General features: G+C 40.4%; 1 protein-coding gene across 7 annotated transcripts in view; it reads right to left on the bottom strand.

Annotated features, from left to right (window-relative positions):
- Window positions 1-16,218, bottom strand: part of Napepld (N-acyl phosphatidylethanolamine phospholipase D) — a 38,869-nt gene that overhangs the window by 3,867 nt on the left and 18,784 nt on the right. For all 7 annotated transcript variants that reach the window (XM_029562351.1, XM_008830767.3, XM_008830764.3 and 4 more), the window contains 2 exons: window positions 8,699-9,345; window positions 3,128-3,242 (listed from right to left, as the gene is read on the bottom strand). In XM_029562351.1, the coding sequence (XP_029418211.1) occupies window positions 3,128-3,242; window positions 8,699-9,345 (762 nt within the window). The remainder of the gene's footprint in view (window positions 1-3,127; window positions 3,243-8,698; window positions 9,346-16,218) is intronic.

Below are 16,218 nucleotides of genomic sequence, written 5' to 3'. Positions count from 1 at the left end.
GATCCCCTGGGACTGGAGTTACGGACAATCGTTAGCTGCCATGTGGGTGCTGGGATTCAAACCCAGGTCTTCTGCAAGAACAACTAGTGTTCTTAACTGCTGAGCCATCTCTCCAGCCCCATAGGGCTATGTTTTAAGGGTCAGTGATGGTTTTCAAGTGACTGCGAAATAACTTAAGATTTTAACTGAACCTTATTTATACTATGCTTCTAGAGCTAACTACCTGCTAATGAATGGCTGATAGCATGAATCTATTGTTTGAAGATTCCACATACATATGTATCTATATATATTATATATCATTAATATATTACTAACAGAATTTAAATAACAGTCTAAATCAAGAAATTTCCCCCCGGAAAAGTTTTGTGTTTTTTTTTAATATTTTAAAATGGGGGTCAACAAGATGGCAAAGACACTTGTCCCAAGCCTAACGACCTGTGTCCAATCCCCAGGACCCACATGGTGGAAGGAGAGAACCAAGTTCCATGGGCTGTGCTCTGACCTCCACATATGCACCATAGTATGTGCACCCACACACATATAGACACAAAATAAATAAAATAAATGTAATTTTAAAAAATTTTTATTTTTATTTTTATTTTATGTGTATGTGTGTATTGCCTGCACATAGGTAAGTGCACCCGTGTCGTGCAATGCCCTCAGAGATCAGAAGAGGCTGTTGGATCCCCTGGGATGGGAGTTACGGACAGTTGTTAGCTGCCATGTGGGTGCTGGGATTCAAACCCAGGTCTTCTGCAAGGACAGTCAGTGTTCTTAACTGCTGAGCCATCTCTCCAGCCCCCAAAAATGTAACTTTTAATTATAAAATATTTCAGAGAATAAAATTCTTATCCATTAAAAAACAGCTTCTTTTAAGTTCTTTTCCCCCCATGTTTTGCAAGTTTTGGCCAATAATACATACTCACAGTCTCCCGACACTGCTCATTTTTTTGCTAAGCTCTAACTACTCTGCAGTGTCATGCATGATGCCATATATAGGCATAGTACAGTTTTATGATGTTCAGCTAGGAGTAGATGCATTGTCTTTGATCTTCCTACATTTAGCAAACTCTGAGTTTATCCATCAGTTAATTTTTGGCTATTCCAACCACCTAGAAAATAGCCTTGGGGGCTGGAGGGATGGCTCAGCAGTTAAGAACACTGACTGTTCTTGCAGAAGACCCGGGTTCAAATCCCAGCACCCACATGGCAGCTAACAACTGTCCATAACTCCAGTTCTAGGAGCTCCGATAGCCTCTTCTGTCCTTCACGGGCACTGCACAACATGGGTGCACTTACCTACATGCAGGCAATACACACACATAAAATAAAAATAACGAATAAAAATAAAATTTTTTAAAAGAAAAAAAAAGAAGATAGCCTTGAAACTAGGTGAGAAAAGCTTCTGAGTAAGTTATGTATGCTACCTCATGATCCAAGCACTTCAATCCTCAAAGGAGAAAAAAATGCCCCACAGTCATGGAAGCAAACAACCAGGGGAAAAGAAGCAGAAGAGCTCACAGCCTGTGCACTCATTAAATCCCAAGCAACCAGCCCTAGGCAACTAAGTTCCTAAAGGGATCACTGTTTAACAACCTGCTTACAACAGAATCTAGTCAAAATAAAGACCCTGCTCAGCTGAAAAGCTAACATGTATTACATAATGCTTAAAAGCAGCTTTCATCAAAACCAGTGATTTGCTTTAGAAAATCAGACATAGCCCTGGCTGGCCTGGAGCTGCTATTTGGACAAGGTTGGCCTTGAACCCAGAGATCTGCCTGCCTCTGCCTCCCAAGTGCTGGGATTAAAGGTGTGCACTACCACACCCAGTAATGTTAATAGAAATAATTCTTGAAGGCAAATAAAGACAGGCTTTGATCCAATCCTCATCTTCCCTACCTCAGTGAAGAGCTCTTCTTACTACTCAATCTCTCAAGCTAAAGTCTGCATTCCTTTCTTTGCACAGGTTTAATAAAATACTATTTCATCTAAGTCACCAACAGAAAATATATATGAATATTCACATGTGGGCATGGGTACACACACACAGACAGAGTATAAGAAACTGCTATCAACTATAGCACAATGCAAATACAGCAGTTTACCCCTTCTCAAATACACACATGCAATTTTTAGGTTCACCCATTCTCCCTACTTCTATAGGTTTTCACTTATTCACTCCATTCCATCCCCCAACAGCATGGCTAAATATTTACTGTATTATGACTCAGAGTTACTGCATAATAAGATGGGCATTTTAATTAGGGGATAGGGAAATGAGCAGGGAATGTATTAGGTAATTTTGGAACAATCTGTCTCTTAGGAAGAGACCAGGTCAGGAAACAAAACAGAATGAGGGCTAAAAACAGCAAGAAAACACTAGGTTTCTACAGAGACCCTCTGTACAGAGGTTGCCACAGAAAGTCTAACAGATGCTAATTCCAATCATCCCTGTCTAAACTTTACTTAGGCAGGGCTTGGATTTAGGAAAGAGAAAACTTTACTAGACTGCCCCTGATCCCAGAAGCCAGATTAGCTGCGGACTTCTAGGGTTCAGTTATCCTAAGGAAAAAACAGCTCTTCTGATTTAGTCCAGGAATAAACCACACTTGTACCAATACATACATAACAAATGCATAATACATAACAAACACTGAATAAAAGTTCAAACACCATTCTTCCCTGCAGTTATTCCTGATCCTGACCATCAGTAATGGTCCCAGTCTTTGAGATCTACCCCACCTGACAGCCAATACGTAAACCATGTGCATGTCTCTGGCTTCCATTAGAACAGGTCACCTGCAGTGAGGAGGCATGATGGTTCACTTTTCTATACCACACACCACACACTGATTTTTCAGATAAACATATCCTTCATTAACTACAGAAATAAGCCCAAGTAACAGCATGCAATGATGGGTTTTTTCCTACTACATTCAAGTATTAGTTTACTCTAAGTACATTTTACCACTCTAATTCATGAGGTGATTATGAAGTCTACGTGGGGTCTGATTCCAGGATGGTCTCTGAAAACACCTCCAGGGTCCAACAATACCTAAATCCCACCAACAGTCAAATACATAGTCAAATCTGGGATTCTTTTTTTAATCACAATCAAACTTACCTCATTTGCTAAAGCAAAAGTTCCCCAGTGAATTGCCACAGATTTCTTTGTTTGAACATCAATGTGAATCCTTACAGCATCTTCTGGGTCAACATGCTGATATTTCATAAACCACCTGATGAAACACAGCAATTTATTAATTTGGTCTGTGAATATACTCTAAATTCTAAAGACTGTTTCATCTAATCAACCTCTAAGATTCTGCACATCTGGAGAGATGGCCCAGCAGTTAAAAGCACATACTGCACTGGCAGAGAACTGAAGTTTCATTCTTAGCACCCATATCAGATGGTTCATAACTGCCTCTAACTTCAGCTCCAGGGGATCTGGCGCCCTCTTCTGGCCTCCAAGCACACCTGTACTAACATATGCACAAACCTACACACAGACACACAGGTACAAACATAATTAAAGATAAAATTTAAAACAAAGATTCTGCACAGGGCTATGGATGTGGGAAAAAATAAAAAGCAGTTCGTCCTGGTTATGTTTACTCTTCTCCCTATTCCTTCATTTGATTTTAAGCCAGCACTCTGAAGAATTACACTGAATCACCAACAGAAAGAGTGACAAGCAACAGTGTTGCTCTCAATCACTTTTCAGCCTTTGAATTCACATAGGGCTCATCTAGAGAACTTTTAATAAAAAGTTACTAAGTGATTCTGATGTAATTATTCTGGGCTGGGACATGGGCATTAAGGTTACATAGCCAGAGTTGAGAACTACTGGGTCTGAACACAAGCAGTGTTGAGAATGTGTCAGACACCTGGCCTGGAGGCAAGGACAAGGCTTAACTGTAAAATAAACAGGGGCCTGGAGAGATGGCTCAGCAGTTAAGAACACTTGCTGCTCTTCCAAAGGACCCAGGTTTGGTTCCCAGCATCCACAGGAGGTGCCTTACAACTGCTTTTACAGGCTCTAAGGGATCCAATGCCCTCTTCTGGCCTCTGTGAGCACACACACACACACACAGTATTTACTCACATAGACATATACACATACATACACAAATATAAAAATAATAAAAATAAAAAAATGTTTAAATAAGGAGACAAAAATATTTTAAACAGGAAGCAAAGCCTGTTCAGCAAAAACCCACTCACAGTAGGTGAAACTATCTCCCTCAGTCCACTTTTCTCTGGTGGGAAAAAAAAAAAGCAAAAATCTGTGTGCACAGATGGCTAAACAAGTGACTCTTAAGTAAAACTCTCTGAACAATAAAATTTTGTTTCATGAATATTGTTAATGATATATTTTAATGGTATGACTTGCTCCTGAAAAAGCAGATACGATCCTAGAAATGACTCAAAAACACTGAATAGTGGGTAAAGACTCAGAAACCCAAATTCCAATTACCAAAAAATCAGGATATCCTATAGAAACAAATTGTTTTAAACTTGGTAAAAGAAAAGAAACAAATAAACAAAAATAGTGTATAAGGCCAGGAACAGTGGTACATACCTATTGTCCTAGCACTCCAAAGAAGGATCCTAAATGCAAGGCTGGACCACATTAGCAAGATCCTTTCTCAAAAACAGTTTGTATAGTGTATACTACATAAACAGTATATGGTATATATAAAGAGTAGGAGCAAAAAGTTCTACTGACAGTCAAAGTATTTTATTTAAACACCATAAAACTGAACAATGAGGTGTTAGTTTGGCAAAAGAAGAGGAAAAGGTGGAGGTGGATGAGGCAGAGAAGGTGGAACAGGTGCTGGAGGAGAAGGAGATGGAGGAGCTGGAGGAGGAGGAAGTAGAAGAGGAGGAAGAGGGGGAGGAGGAGGGGGAGGAGGAGGGGGAGGAGAGGGAGGAAGAGGGAAAAAAGCCTCATGAGGACCTAGAAAGATGGTTCAACTATTAAGAACATTTGTTGTTCTTCCAGAGAACCTGGATTCCATTCCCAGCACCCACATGGCAGCTAAGAACCATCCATAACTCCAGTTCCAGGGAATCTGACACCCTCTTCTGATCTCTGTGGGTATTGCATGCATGTGGTGCACTTAGTTTGTGAGGCAAAACACTCATACACCTAAAATGAAAATATTTTTAAAGCCTCATGAGTGAGTGACTGAAGATATGAAGCCCTGAGAGGCTATTGGACCCTTTGGAACCAACCCAGGTTCCTGAGGCAGAAGGCTTCCTATGAGTCCTAGTGGCTAGAAAGCCTCTGGAAAGTTTTCAAATTCTCTAAGCTATTTCCCTATATGTAAACTATACATTCTGACCTACCCTATGAGGGTGTCATTAAGATTAAACAAGGCAAAGTTTATGAAGGCATTAAATACAAAACCTATTTCACAGACTTCCCCAGAAAAGTCGAGTTGATAAAAACACCTTCAGAAAAAAAGGAATTCTTCTGACACAAAGGAAAATAATGCAGTATGTACAAGCACGTTTTGCTTTCTAAGCCATTAGTTTAGTTGGAAAAAAAAACATTTTCTTCATGTTCTTTACATCCTCGTCTGCCATTTCCAAGTGATGGCAGAGACTAAGGGGAATGGATTCTGCACAGGGGCTCTGTCCTCAGGGAACACCGCAGGGAAGAGCTCATCCTTCTACAACAGCCAAAGGTGTTATTTACTGTCAGCAGTTCCTGGGTTCTCTGGGAGCCAAAAAAACAAAGCCACAGTATTCTCAACAGATTACAAAAGCTCTGTTCTGCTGTACGTCCTAGCACTCAGGATTCAAGGCAAAATGAAAACAGTTCTTGGTCTATCTACTGATTTTATTTTTTGAAAAATTCTACTACAGGGCTGGAGAGAAGGCTCAGCGGTTAAGAGCACTGACTGCCCTTGTAGAGGACCAGGGTTCGATTCCCTGCACCCACATGGTAGCTAACAACCATCCATAACTCCAGCTCCAGGGGAATTTGCCATTCTCTTCTGACCTCTTTGGGCATTACACAACATGGGTGCACTTACATACATACAGACAATACACTCATACACATCAAAAATAAAAATAATAAAAAAGAAAAACATCCTCCTTCTTTTCTAGCTTCCTGCTTTATCTGAATTTTCTTTTTTCCATGTTTGTGAGACAGGGTCTCCCTGTAATAGGGGCTAGCCTGGAACTCACTATGTAGACCAGGCTGGCCTTGAACTCACAGAGATCTGCCTGCTTCTGCCTCCCGAGTGCTGAGACTACAGGCATGTGCCACCATGCCCAGCATAAATTTAATTTTTCACGCTAACAATTAAAATGAAAATGTTAGTGCTAGGATTATAGACCAGTGGTAGTACTACAAGTGTATGCACAGCTCTGGGTTCAATCCCCAGCACTGCAAGAGAGAAATAAAGTAAAATGCTAAATTCCAGCTGTCTCAGCTAGAACACCTGCTGATGAAAAACCCTAAAATCAGGGATAAAATATTCCCAACACACCACTGAAAGTCATTTTGGAGTAATCACTTTACATGTTGTAGAGCATTCCCAAGTTTTATTTTATTTCTAAAACGGTTAGTACTGACCAAAGAAATGGATTACACAGTATAAGCCAGCTACCATATTTAACTCATCTTCTCACATCTCAGAAACAAGATGATAGCAAAAGGAAGGGGGGTGAGGGCAGTATGTGCAGTCTGGTTTATCCCCCCCCCAATATATCTAATGTATATATTGCTACCTTGAAGACTTGTTTTTATAACTATAAGGAGATATTCCGGTAAGTTAAAAGTACGTATTGAGTAAAAACTAACACTACTTGAAAATAATTTGTAACAGTTAACAGTTTTTTTTTTTCAAAGCCATGTTGATTGACATTTTCAAAAGTTTCAGAAGAACTAGAATTATTTAAATGGAAGAAGTAGAATTCATGGCTGGAGAGATGACTCAGCAGTTAAGAACACTGGCTGTTCTTGTAGAGGACCTGGGTTCGAATCCCAGAACCCACATGGCAGCTAACAACTGTCCATAACTCCAGTTCCAGGTGATCTAGCAGCCTCTTCTGTCCTCCATGGGCATTGTACAACACAGGTGCACCTACACACACACGTAGGCAATACACGCATACACATAAAATAAAAGTAAAGTATTTTTTAAAAAAAAGAAAAAGAATTCGGGTACTAATGCTGACTTACAGTCATTGTTATTGTTGGTAATGGTGTTGCTGTCTTTTTTGTTTTGTTTTGTTTTGGGGTGGGCAGGGTCTCACTATGTAATACAGGTTAGCCTCAAATCCGAGATCCTCCTGCTTCAGTTCTGGGATTAGAGGCATGTATCACCTCATCTGGTAATTTATGATAATTACCAAGAATCCAAAAAAGGTAAAAGTATATAAACCCCCAAATAAAGAAACAAGTAAAATAACATAAAATGAGAAATGAATGTAAATAAAGAAAAACTTAAAGAGTTAACAAATAAATGTAACAGGGCTGAGGATATAGCTCAGTGATACAGAGGAATCTAGCAAGCCTGATGTCCTAGGTTTACTCCCCAGTTATCACATAGACACAGACACACACACACACACACACACACACACACACACAACCCAGATAAATAAATAAATCAGGTGAAAACAAAAGATTGGATTTATTTAATCCATCAATGTATTTGAGAAACACTAGTTCTGCTTGTAGAATTGCCTAATAAGCTCACGGCTATGTAAGCACTACAAAATAAAGCAAAACGTGTGTGTGTGTGTGTCATATATATGTATGTGCACATGCATGTGAGGGCATGCACAGGCCAGAGGTCTGTATCAGGTGTCTGTCTCTATCACTTTCCAACTTTTAAAAATTTTTTTAATTACATTTATTTATTCTCCATGTGTACACACACATGCACTTGCATGCACATGTGGGAGGAAGCTATAGGACAACTTACAGGAGTTGCTTCTCTCCTTCTATCATGTGAGTTCTAAGGATCAAACTCAGATCCCTGAGGCTTGGTGCAAGTACTTTTACCCACTGAGTCATCTTACCAGCCCTCCACCTTATTTTTGTTGTTGTTACTATTCCATTTTGTTTTGAGACAGGGTCTTACGATGTAGACCTCGATGGTCTAGAACTGGCTATGTAGAACCAAGCTCTCACAGAGATCTGCTTGTCTCTGCCTCCCGAGTTCTGTGCTATGAGCTGCTCTGAAAGTAAGTAATGAATGCACAGTGGGGGGAGAGGGTGGTGAGTAATGTCATGTTAGGACCAGACTCACTGTGTTCTGAATGAAGAAACATCATCACAGGGACTAACACTATACGCCAATTCCTTACTTTCTCACTCTGCTAAATAAAGGGGAGCTACAGGGGACTGGTACTTCTCAATCATAGAGCAAAAAAGGTAGTTATCTATAGAAAGAATCCTCCATGTGAAAAGGAAGAGTGAGAGTTAGTTCTGAATACTGGCTACTATATTTAACTTCAGTTGGAATGCTATGTGTACTTCTGGCAAAGCGTGGAAATTCTTTATACCTTGGTATAAAACTGAATTCAAATCTGACTTCAATCTCCATCAATGTATACCAAATTCCACCACTAAAATCAGACATTACATAGTATCAAAAAACCAAAAACTGTAAACTTCAGTTAACGTATTATGTAGAGGGAGTCTTCTCTTTACACATTTACAAACCTTGGTTCATAAGCTCCAATGGGAATAGCTGCAAGATCAAAAGGACCGAATCTTCTTCCTATCTCTTCAAAAGCAGGACAATAACCGGTGTCGCCTGCAAAGAAGAATCGATTCCAAGGCCCTAACACCGACCAGCTGCCCCACAAAACTTTGTTGTCATCCATTAGGGTCCTTTTACACCAGTGTTGGGAAGGAGTAAAGACAAAGGTGACTTTATCATGGCCAGGGACGCAATTCTCCTCCCACCAGTCCAGTTCAATCACGTTCTCACAGCCACATTTCTGCATCCAGTCAAGAAGCCCTAAGGGCACAAACCATCTCAACTCACTGCCAAATCGCTCATTCAAAGCGAGGACAGAGTTGTAGTCCAGGTGGTCATAGTGGTTGTGACTAATAAGGACTGCATCTATCGGGGGGAGTTGGCTTATTGTGCATGGAGGACGGCGAAATCGCTTTGGACCCATGTACTGCGATGGAGAAGCACGGGAGCTAAAGATGGGATCTGTCAGGAACATGAGCTCATCCATCTCCACCAGCAGTGTCGCGTGTCCCAGCCACGTGACTCTCAAGCCAGCTTCTCTCACTCCGGCCTCTTCGGGGTCACTGATAAAATACGGTTTCAGCACTGGGAGCTCTTTGTCAAGTTCCTGCACATATAAAGGAAGACAAGGCAGCACTTAGAGGGGGGAAGGTACTATATCATCACAGAACATATTCTGACCTAAATTATATCAAGGAGGACTATTCTGGGACAACGGAAGTCATGCAGTACACTTGCTATATTTGCTTTTCTCTTGAAAATGCATACTTTGCTTCTTTCTAGATGTGACTAAATAACATGGCTTAGTAATCTTCCTAGCCCCAAATGCAATCAGCAAAAGGACAAATAAATTTAAACTTTGGATACTGAAGCAGTAATTCTGCTGATGTCACTTCACTAGGTTGATGATATATTTGCTGGTAGAAATGGCCTCAAAAGCAGGCCCATCCCTGGAACAAGTAAAGTAAGCTGATGACAACTGTTGTGTAGCCTTTGGATCTCAGATAGGAACTGTACTTGTTTGAGTACATTCAGTTCAAATCAAAGCACTGTGATGATTACTGGGAGACCATATTTACAAATGATTCTTCTGAATCCTTACCCTTAAGAGGTGGGCTGACACAAGAGATGGCAAATAGAGGAGATACTGGCAAAAGAAAACCAAGAGGCCACTGGGACAGTCTGACAAGGAAGATAAAGTAGAGGATGGCAATCATCTCTCTTAGCCACTTCAAGCACAAGTTTTCCCATCTGGAAAATGGGTATACTTGTATTTACACCTCATTATCATCATGAGGACTGAATTAGGAATGGCTGGCACCTAATATGCACCCTATTAGTATTCCAAGAGAAGAAAGCAAGCACCAATCCTGATGACCAAGAATGCACGGATGTTACTAGCCTTGCATTTCTGAACAGCCAGTAACCTACTTAAGATCCTAAGCAGCAGCTAGACACATTAAAGTTCTGATTGTACATCTGTCCTCATGTGCACTCTGTCCAAACACAGGTGTCATAACAGTCCTCAATAGTATACTAAGCTAGATGTGGCAGGTCAGGCTTACAATCTTAGCACTCTGGAGACTGAGGTAGAAGGATCAAAAGTTCAAGGCCAACATGAGTTAATATAGTAAGATCCTGTCTCTAAATAAATAAACCAACAAAAACAGCATGCTTATTCTTTTTTTTTTTTTTTGGCTTTTTGAGATAGGGTCTCCCTGTAGCTGGCTGCTGCTGGAATTAAAAGCACCACCACGCCTGGCTTAAAAACATCATACTTGAGGCTGGAGAGATGGATCAGTGGTTAAGAACACTGGTCGTTCTTGCAGAAGACTGGGGTTCGAATCCCAGCACCCACATGGCAGCTAACAACTGTCCATAACTCCAGTTCCAGGGGATCTGACAGCCGCTTCTGTCCTCTGCGGGCAGTACATGACCTGGGTACACTTACCTACATGCAAGCAATACACTCATACACATAAAATAAAAATAATATTTTTTAAAAATCATACTTATTCTTAACACCTTCCCTGCTGAAGTCTTCACTGCTCTCCACTGCCTTGACAGACTCCACCGCACCTCCTTGGCCCAAGAGTAAGCATCCATGGGGATGCCCATTCCTCCTCCGTGTCCTTCATGATGCTCATTCCTCTGCACAGTGTGTGTCCCACATACATAGAACTGCCTCCCACTCCTGGATGGAGTTTCAGAACCCTGTGTGGTTCTGATCAAATTTCTCAGATTACTTTCACCCTCTCAGTCCTTTGAGACTGTAATAAAATTACACATCCTTCAAGGGACTGTCCCTAGGTCTTTGCAGACAGAAGCCCTCATTCCAGCCCCTAGACTTCCATGTTTCTTTGATCACAAGCCTCCTCTAAGCATTCTGGTTAGATGTAGGACTCACTGTTTGTCTTATGCAGCTTGGAATCATTTGACGTGCCTGTTTCTGTGACTGCAACACAGCATGTACTCAACAAAATTTGTTGACTAAATTAATAAACAAATGACTGTCAATTTTTCCAATTAAGTCTCACATTTGGCAATCAGGGTTAGAGAATAAATGCCACATGTATATTTATCAAAAGTCAAGAAGAAAAAGTTGGTGCTGGAGAGATGGCTCAGTGGTTAAGAACACTGGTTGCTCTTGGGGAAGACCTGGGTTTGGTTCCCAGCAACCACATGGTGGTTAACAACCATCTATGACTCCAGTTCCAGGGGATCTGATGCCCTCTTTTGGCCTCTGCAGGCATTGCACAGATGCAGTGCACTTACATTATGCAAGAAAAGAACTCATACACATAAAAATTAAAAACAAATATCTTTAAAAAAAAAAAAAAGAATTCAGTTGCCAGGTGGCACAGGCCTTTAATCCCAGCACTTGGGAGGCAGAGGCAGGTGAATCTCTGTGAGTTCAAGGCCAGCCTGGTCTACATAGCCAGTTCCAGGCCAGCTGGGCTACAGGGAGACCCTGTCTCAAAAAGACCAAAAAAAAAAAAAACCAAAAAAAGAATTAAGTGCACAACACAGGTGTACTTACATACATGTAGGTATAACACTCATACACATTAAATAAAAATAAATAAATCCAGAAATTTTTTTTGAAAAATTAAGAAGAAAAATAAAGGATTAAAAAGAGTTGAGAAAGGAGGAGGTTTGAGAGATGGCTCAGCAGTTAAGAGCACTTGCTGTTCTTGACAACCACCTGTCACTCCAGCTCCAAAGGGTCTAATGCCCTGTGGCCTCTGTAGGCACCTGCATGCACAGGATGCACAGACATGGATTCAGGCACAGACACATATACAAATAAATAAATCTTTTAAAAGCAAAAGAAATAAATGTAAATTGAGCACCTACTGTTAGGCATAATACCAGTCAAATAATAATGATGAAGATAAAATATCTAACACATCAAGTACATTAGGAAACAACATAAAATAACATTAGCAATGGCTACTACCATTTACATAGACTTTATTATGTTTAAACAATGCACTAATTCATTAAAAATTTTAGCCCCAAAACACTACAAGTAAATACCACTGACTATCTCCATCTTACAGATGAGAAAACAAGAATTTCAACAGTCACACAGATCAACACAGTTTCCATTTTTACTGCCTCCAACCAGCATACTTAATCTCGATTAATTCAATACTTTTTATGGTACCTGGGATTGAACTGAAGGTCTCATGCATGCTAAGCATGTGGTCCACTGCTAAGCTACACCCCTATCAATAACTTTTTAAAGGGTTTGGGGAACAAGTGTGGAAAATAAAGGCAACACAGGGGATGATGGATATGTTCGTTATCTTTATCGTGGTGATCAGCTCTGAGTATATGTATGTTAAAACTCATCAAACACTCTGTGCAGCCATTCTTCTCATTCTTTTCCTCTCCAGTTCATTTTCAAGTGCATGGTCTCCATGCTGGTTCTAGGGGCAAAGGAAAACCACCACTGTGCCCATTACCTCTTGCCTTCCTCACCCCACCCACATGGTATAGCTGATATGGACCCTGGTGTCAGGGTGATCACCCCTAGATTTGTATTTCCCCTCCTCCTCCCACCAGCCTCTCTCCCCAGCCAGGTTGTCTTGAACCTCACCCCCACCCCCTCTCAGTCTCTTTTCTGCATGTTACTAAAGGTGATGCATGCCTCAAGTCCTGTGCTTAAGCAATAAAGTAGAAACAACAAAAACTTCATCAAACTATACATTTTAAATATATGGAACTTGTATTATGTTAGTAAAACTTTTTTAAAAGGTGGTATCACATTTAAACAGTGTACTGAAAGAGCTGGAAAATATTCCCTAAAAAGGAGCTGAAGAGACGGCTCATGGTTAAAAGCACTAGCTGCTTTTGCAGAGGACCTGGGTTCAATTCCCAACACCAACATGGCAGCTAACAATGATTGGAACTCCAGTTCCAGGGGACTCTAGTTCCTGCTTCTGACCTCCAGAGGCATTGCACAACACAGGTGCACTTACATAACTGTAGGCAATACACTCATATACATAAAGTTAAAAAAAGTAATAAAATACTTTTTAAAAGTAAGATGGAGAGGCAGAAGATACCTGGTGTTGACCTCTGGCCTCCACATGCATGTGTACAAATATACAAACAAACACACGTACACATACACATGAACACATATATAAACCACACACCAAGAAAGAAGGAAAGAAATCATTTTTTAACTTTCTACTGCAATCACCACTTTGAAAAAGCATGTAGAATGGGTGGGAGGGAGGGAGGGAGGGAGGGGGTTTCTTCAAGAAACTAAACATTCACTTCGCTTTTTTTTTCAATCTAGATTAAGATTGTCTTGGCTGATTGTCCTTCCTGAAAACTGAAAAAGGGAAAATCCCAAGGCCCATAACTAACAATTGAACTGGTTAATGTTTGCTCTACTTGAGAGAGAGGAAAAATCCAAATGTTACTCAGCTACTACTCTTTGTCAGGTAATATAAGTATACTACATGATTTGACATTGTGATAGGTACTCTGTCATCTTGGCAATAAACAGACCAAGCCAGAGGGGTCACTAAGAAACATGCCAACTTCACACAACAGCTACGTGTTCCACTCGGAGTGGGAGTCAGGTCTTCTTGACCTATACAACCTCTTTCACTAGAATTTTATTTCTTTGGAATAAATTGTATCAACTCACATTAAAAGTAAATAAAGAGCTGGGTGTGGTAGCACACACCTTTGATACTAGTACCTGGAAGGCAGAGGCAGAGGCAGGTGGATCTCTTTGAGTTCAAGGCCAGCCTGGTCTACATTGAGAGTTCCAGGCCAGCTGGGACTACAGGGAGACCCTGTCTCAAAAAACAATAAAAAATTTTTTAAAAAGGGCTTTATAAGTCAGTTTAGCTACCTGTCCCATCTTTCCCAAGAAAAGGTTACAACATAATTGTTTGGGGATATATGGACTTCTTTAGTGGTATATCAGGTAAGCTGTGGGCTGTTCTGCAGGGAATGCAAATTACTCAATGCTTCTGGGGATAGCTGCTGAGAGCAAATGCTGCTTTAGTCATCCAAACCACTTTCTGCACTGAAAGATTTTCAAGGGGAGCCTAACATGGTCGAAACAACTTTCTGAATGGTGTGCCATTTGAAAAATTCAGGAGAAACCCTATTATAACCAACTCTCAGGGTCAATATTCTTAAGTTGTACTGGAATTTCCTAGGAATTCTAGGAAAATAAGAAAAGTTCCTAGAACTGAAAAGTGAATGTTTAGGCTAAAAATACCTACTAGGCACTAATTACAGGAATAAAGAACCAGGCATTGGCATCCTGGTGAAATTTTAGAACACTAACACCAAAGAGATGATCTTGAATACTTCCAGAAAGAAAAATAAAGACCATGTACAAAAAAAAAAAAAAGCCAGAGTAAAAATGACAGTGAACTCCTCCACAAAAATTAAGCACAGTTTTTTTTTTAGCCAGCATGGTGGCACACACCTTTAGTCCCAGCACTCAGGAGGCAGAGGCAGGAGGATTTCTGTGAGTTCCCGGACAGCTGGGGCTACAGCGAGACCCTGTCTCAAAAAGACAAAAAAAAAAAAAAAAAAAAAGTTTTTGAAGTTTTTTTTAAAGGTTATGATGGTAATGCTTTCAAATTGGGAGAGTAAACTGAAAATAAACAAGCAAAGTCTCAAAATTTTATTTTTCATGTATGTGTTCTTTTTTTTTTTTTTTTTTTTGAGACAGGGTCTCACTATGTAGCTCTGGCTGGCCTGGAACTCACTATGTTAACTAGGCTGGCCTCACACTCACAGAAATCCACTTGCCTCTGCCTCCCACTGGATTAAAGGCATTTGCCAACAAGCCCAGCCTCCCACTGCCTCCCATGGTATAGTTTCTCAGAAAGCTTATTAAAATGGTGCTCCATCAAACTGAGAAAATATCAAAGAAAGTGGAACAAGTTGGGATCAGTGATCACAGGCCAACAGAGAGGAGGAAAAATGAGCCTTGATGATGGAAGTGACTCTACGGCAGACACTACCAGAGGCTCTGGTGACAGGCCAATGCCAAAGACCACCTGAAGAAGATTTCCTCAAGAAAATCCCATTGAGAAAAGCCATGGGAGGCAGAGAAATAACCGTAAAGCCACAGAAATTCAAGCAGTTGGAATAGTGTTGCTAACTCCGGAGGGGGAAGGAAAGTAAGAAAGGAGATACAGCCAGAGTATACAAGTGATTACTTGGTATTGATATAGTCATAATAACAGTAGACTCAAAGATGAGTATTATTAACAATACTGTACAATCCAAAATAGGCAGCAGAGAAGACTTTGAAAATTCTCATCAGAAAGAAATAATTAAACATCTAAAGGACAGAAAACCTAAATATTCTGAGTTATCAACATAATGTATAAATGTACTTGGACATCACATTGTACCTAATAAAGATGTGTAATTATTATCTGCCAATTAAAAATAACTAAAAAAGTCAAATCAAACAACAAAATAAATAAGAGCTAGGCATAGCGGTATATGCCTATAGGTCCAGACACTTGGAAGAAATACTTAAGCCTATGAGAATTTGAGACCAGCCTGAAAAAGAACCTAAGATACTACTTCTTTCTTTTTCTATTTTTATTTTATGTGTATGAGTGTATTGCCTGCATATATGTGAGTGCACCAGTGTCGTGCAATGCCACGGAGGTCAGAAGAGGGCATCGGATTCCCCTGGAACTGGAGTTAAGGATTGTTCGTGCCCACCATGTGGGTGCTGAGAATCGAACCCAGGTCCTCTGCAAGAGCAGTCAATGCTCTTAATCACTGAGCCAACTCTCCAGCCCCCTATTTCTTTTTTTTTTTTTTTTTTTTTTTTTAATTATGTTGTACCTATTGTAGTAGAGCTGCAAATAGGAAAATTTAGTCAAGGAGAAGCACAAGGTTGCAGTGTTGAGTTACATCTGATAATCCTGAGGAAAAATCAGATCAAGCCAAGGAATGGCATCCAGCCCTT

This window comes from Nannospalax galili, unplaced genomic scaffold, assembly GCF_000622305.1.
Source record: "Nannospalax galili isolate Female #2095 unplaced genomic scaffold, S.galili_v1.0 scaffold312, whole genome shotgun sequence".
Classification (NCBI taxonomy): Eukaryota; Metazoa; Chordata; class Mammalia; order Rodentia; family Spalacidae; genus Nannospalax; species Nannospalax galili.
Note: the sequence above shows the minus strand (reverse complement) of the source record. Positions and strands in the feature narration are given on the sequence as shown.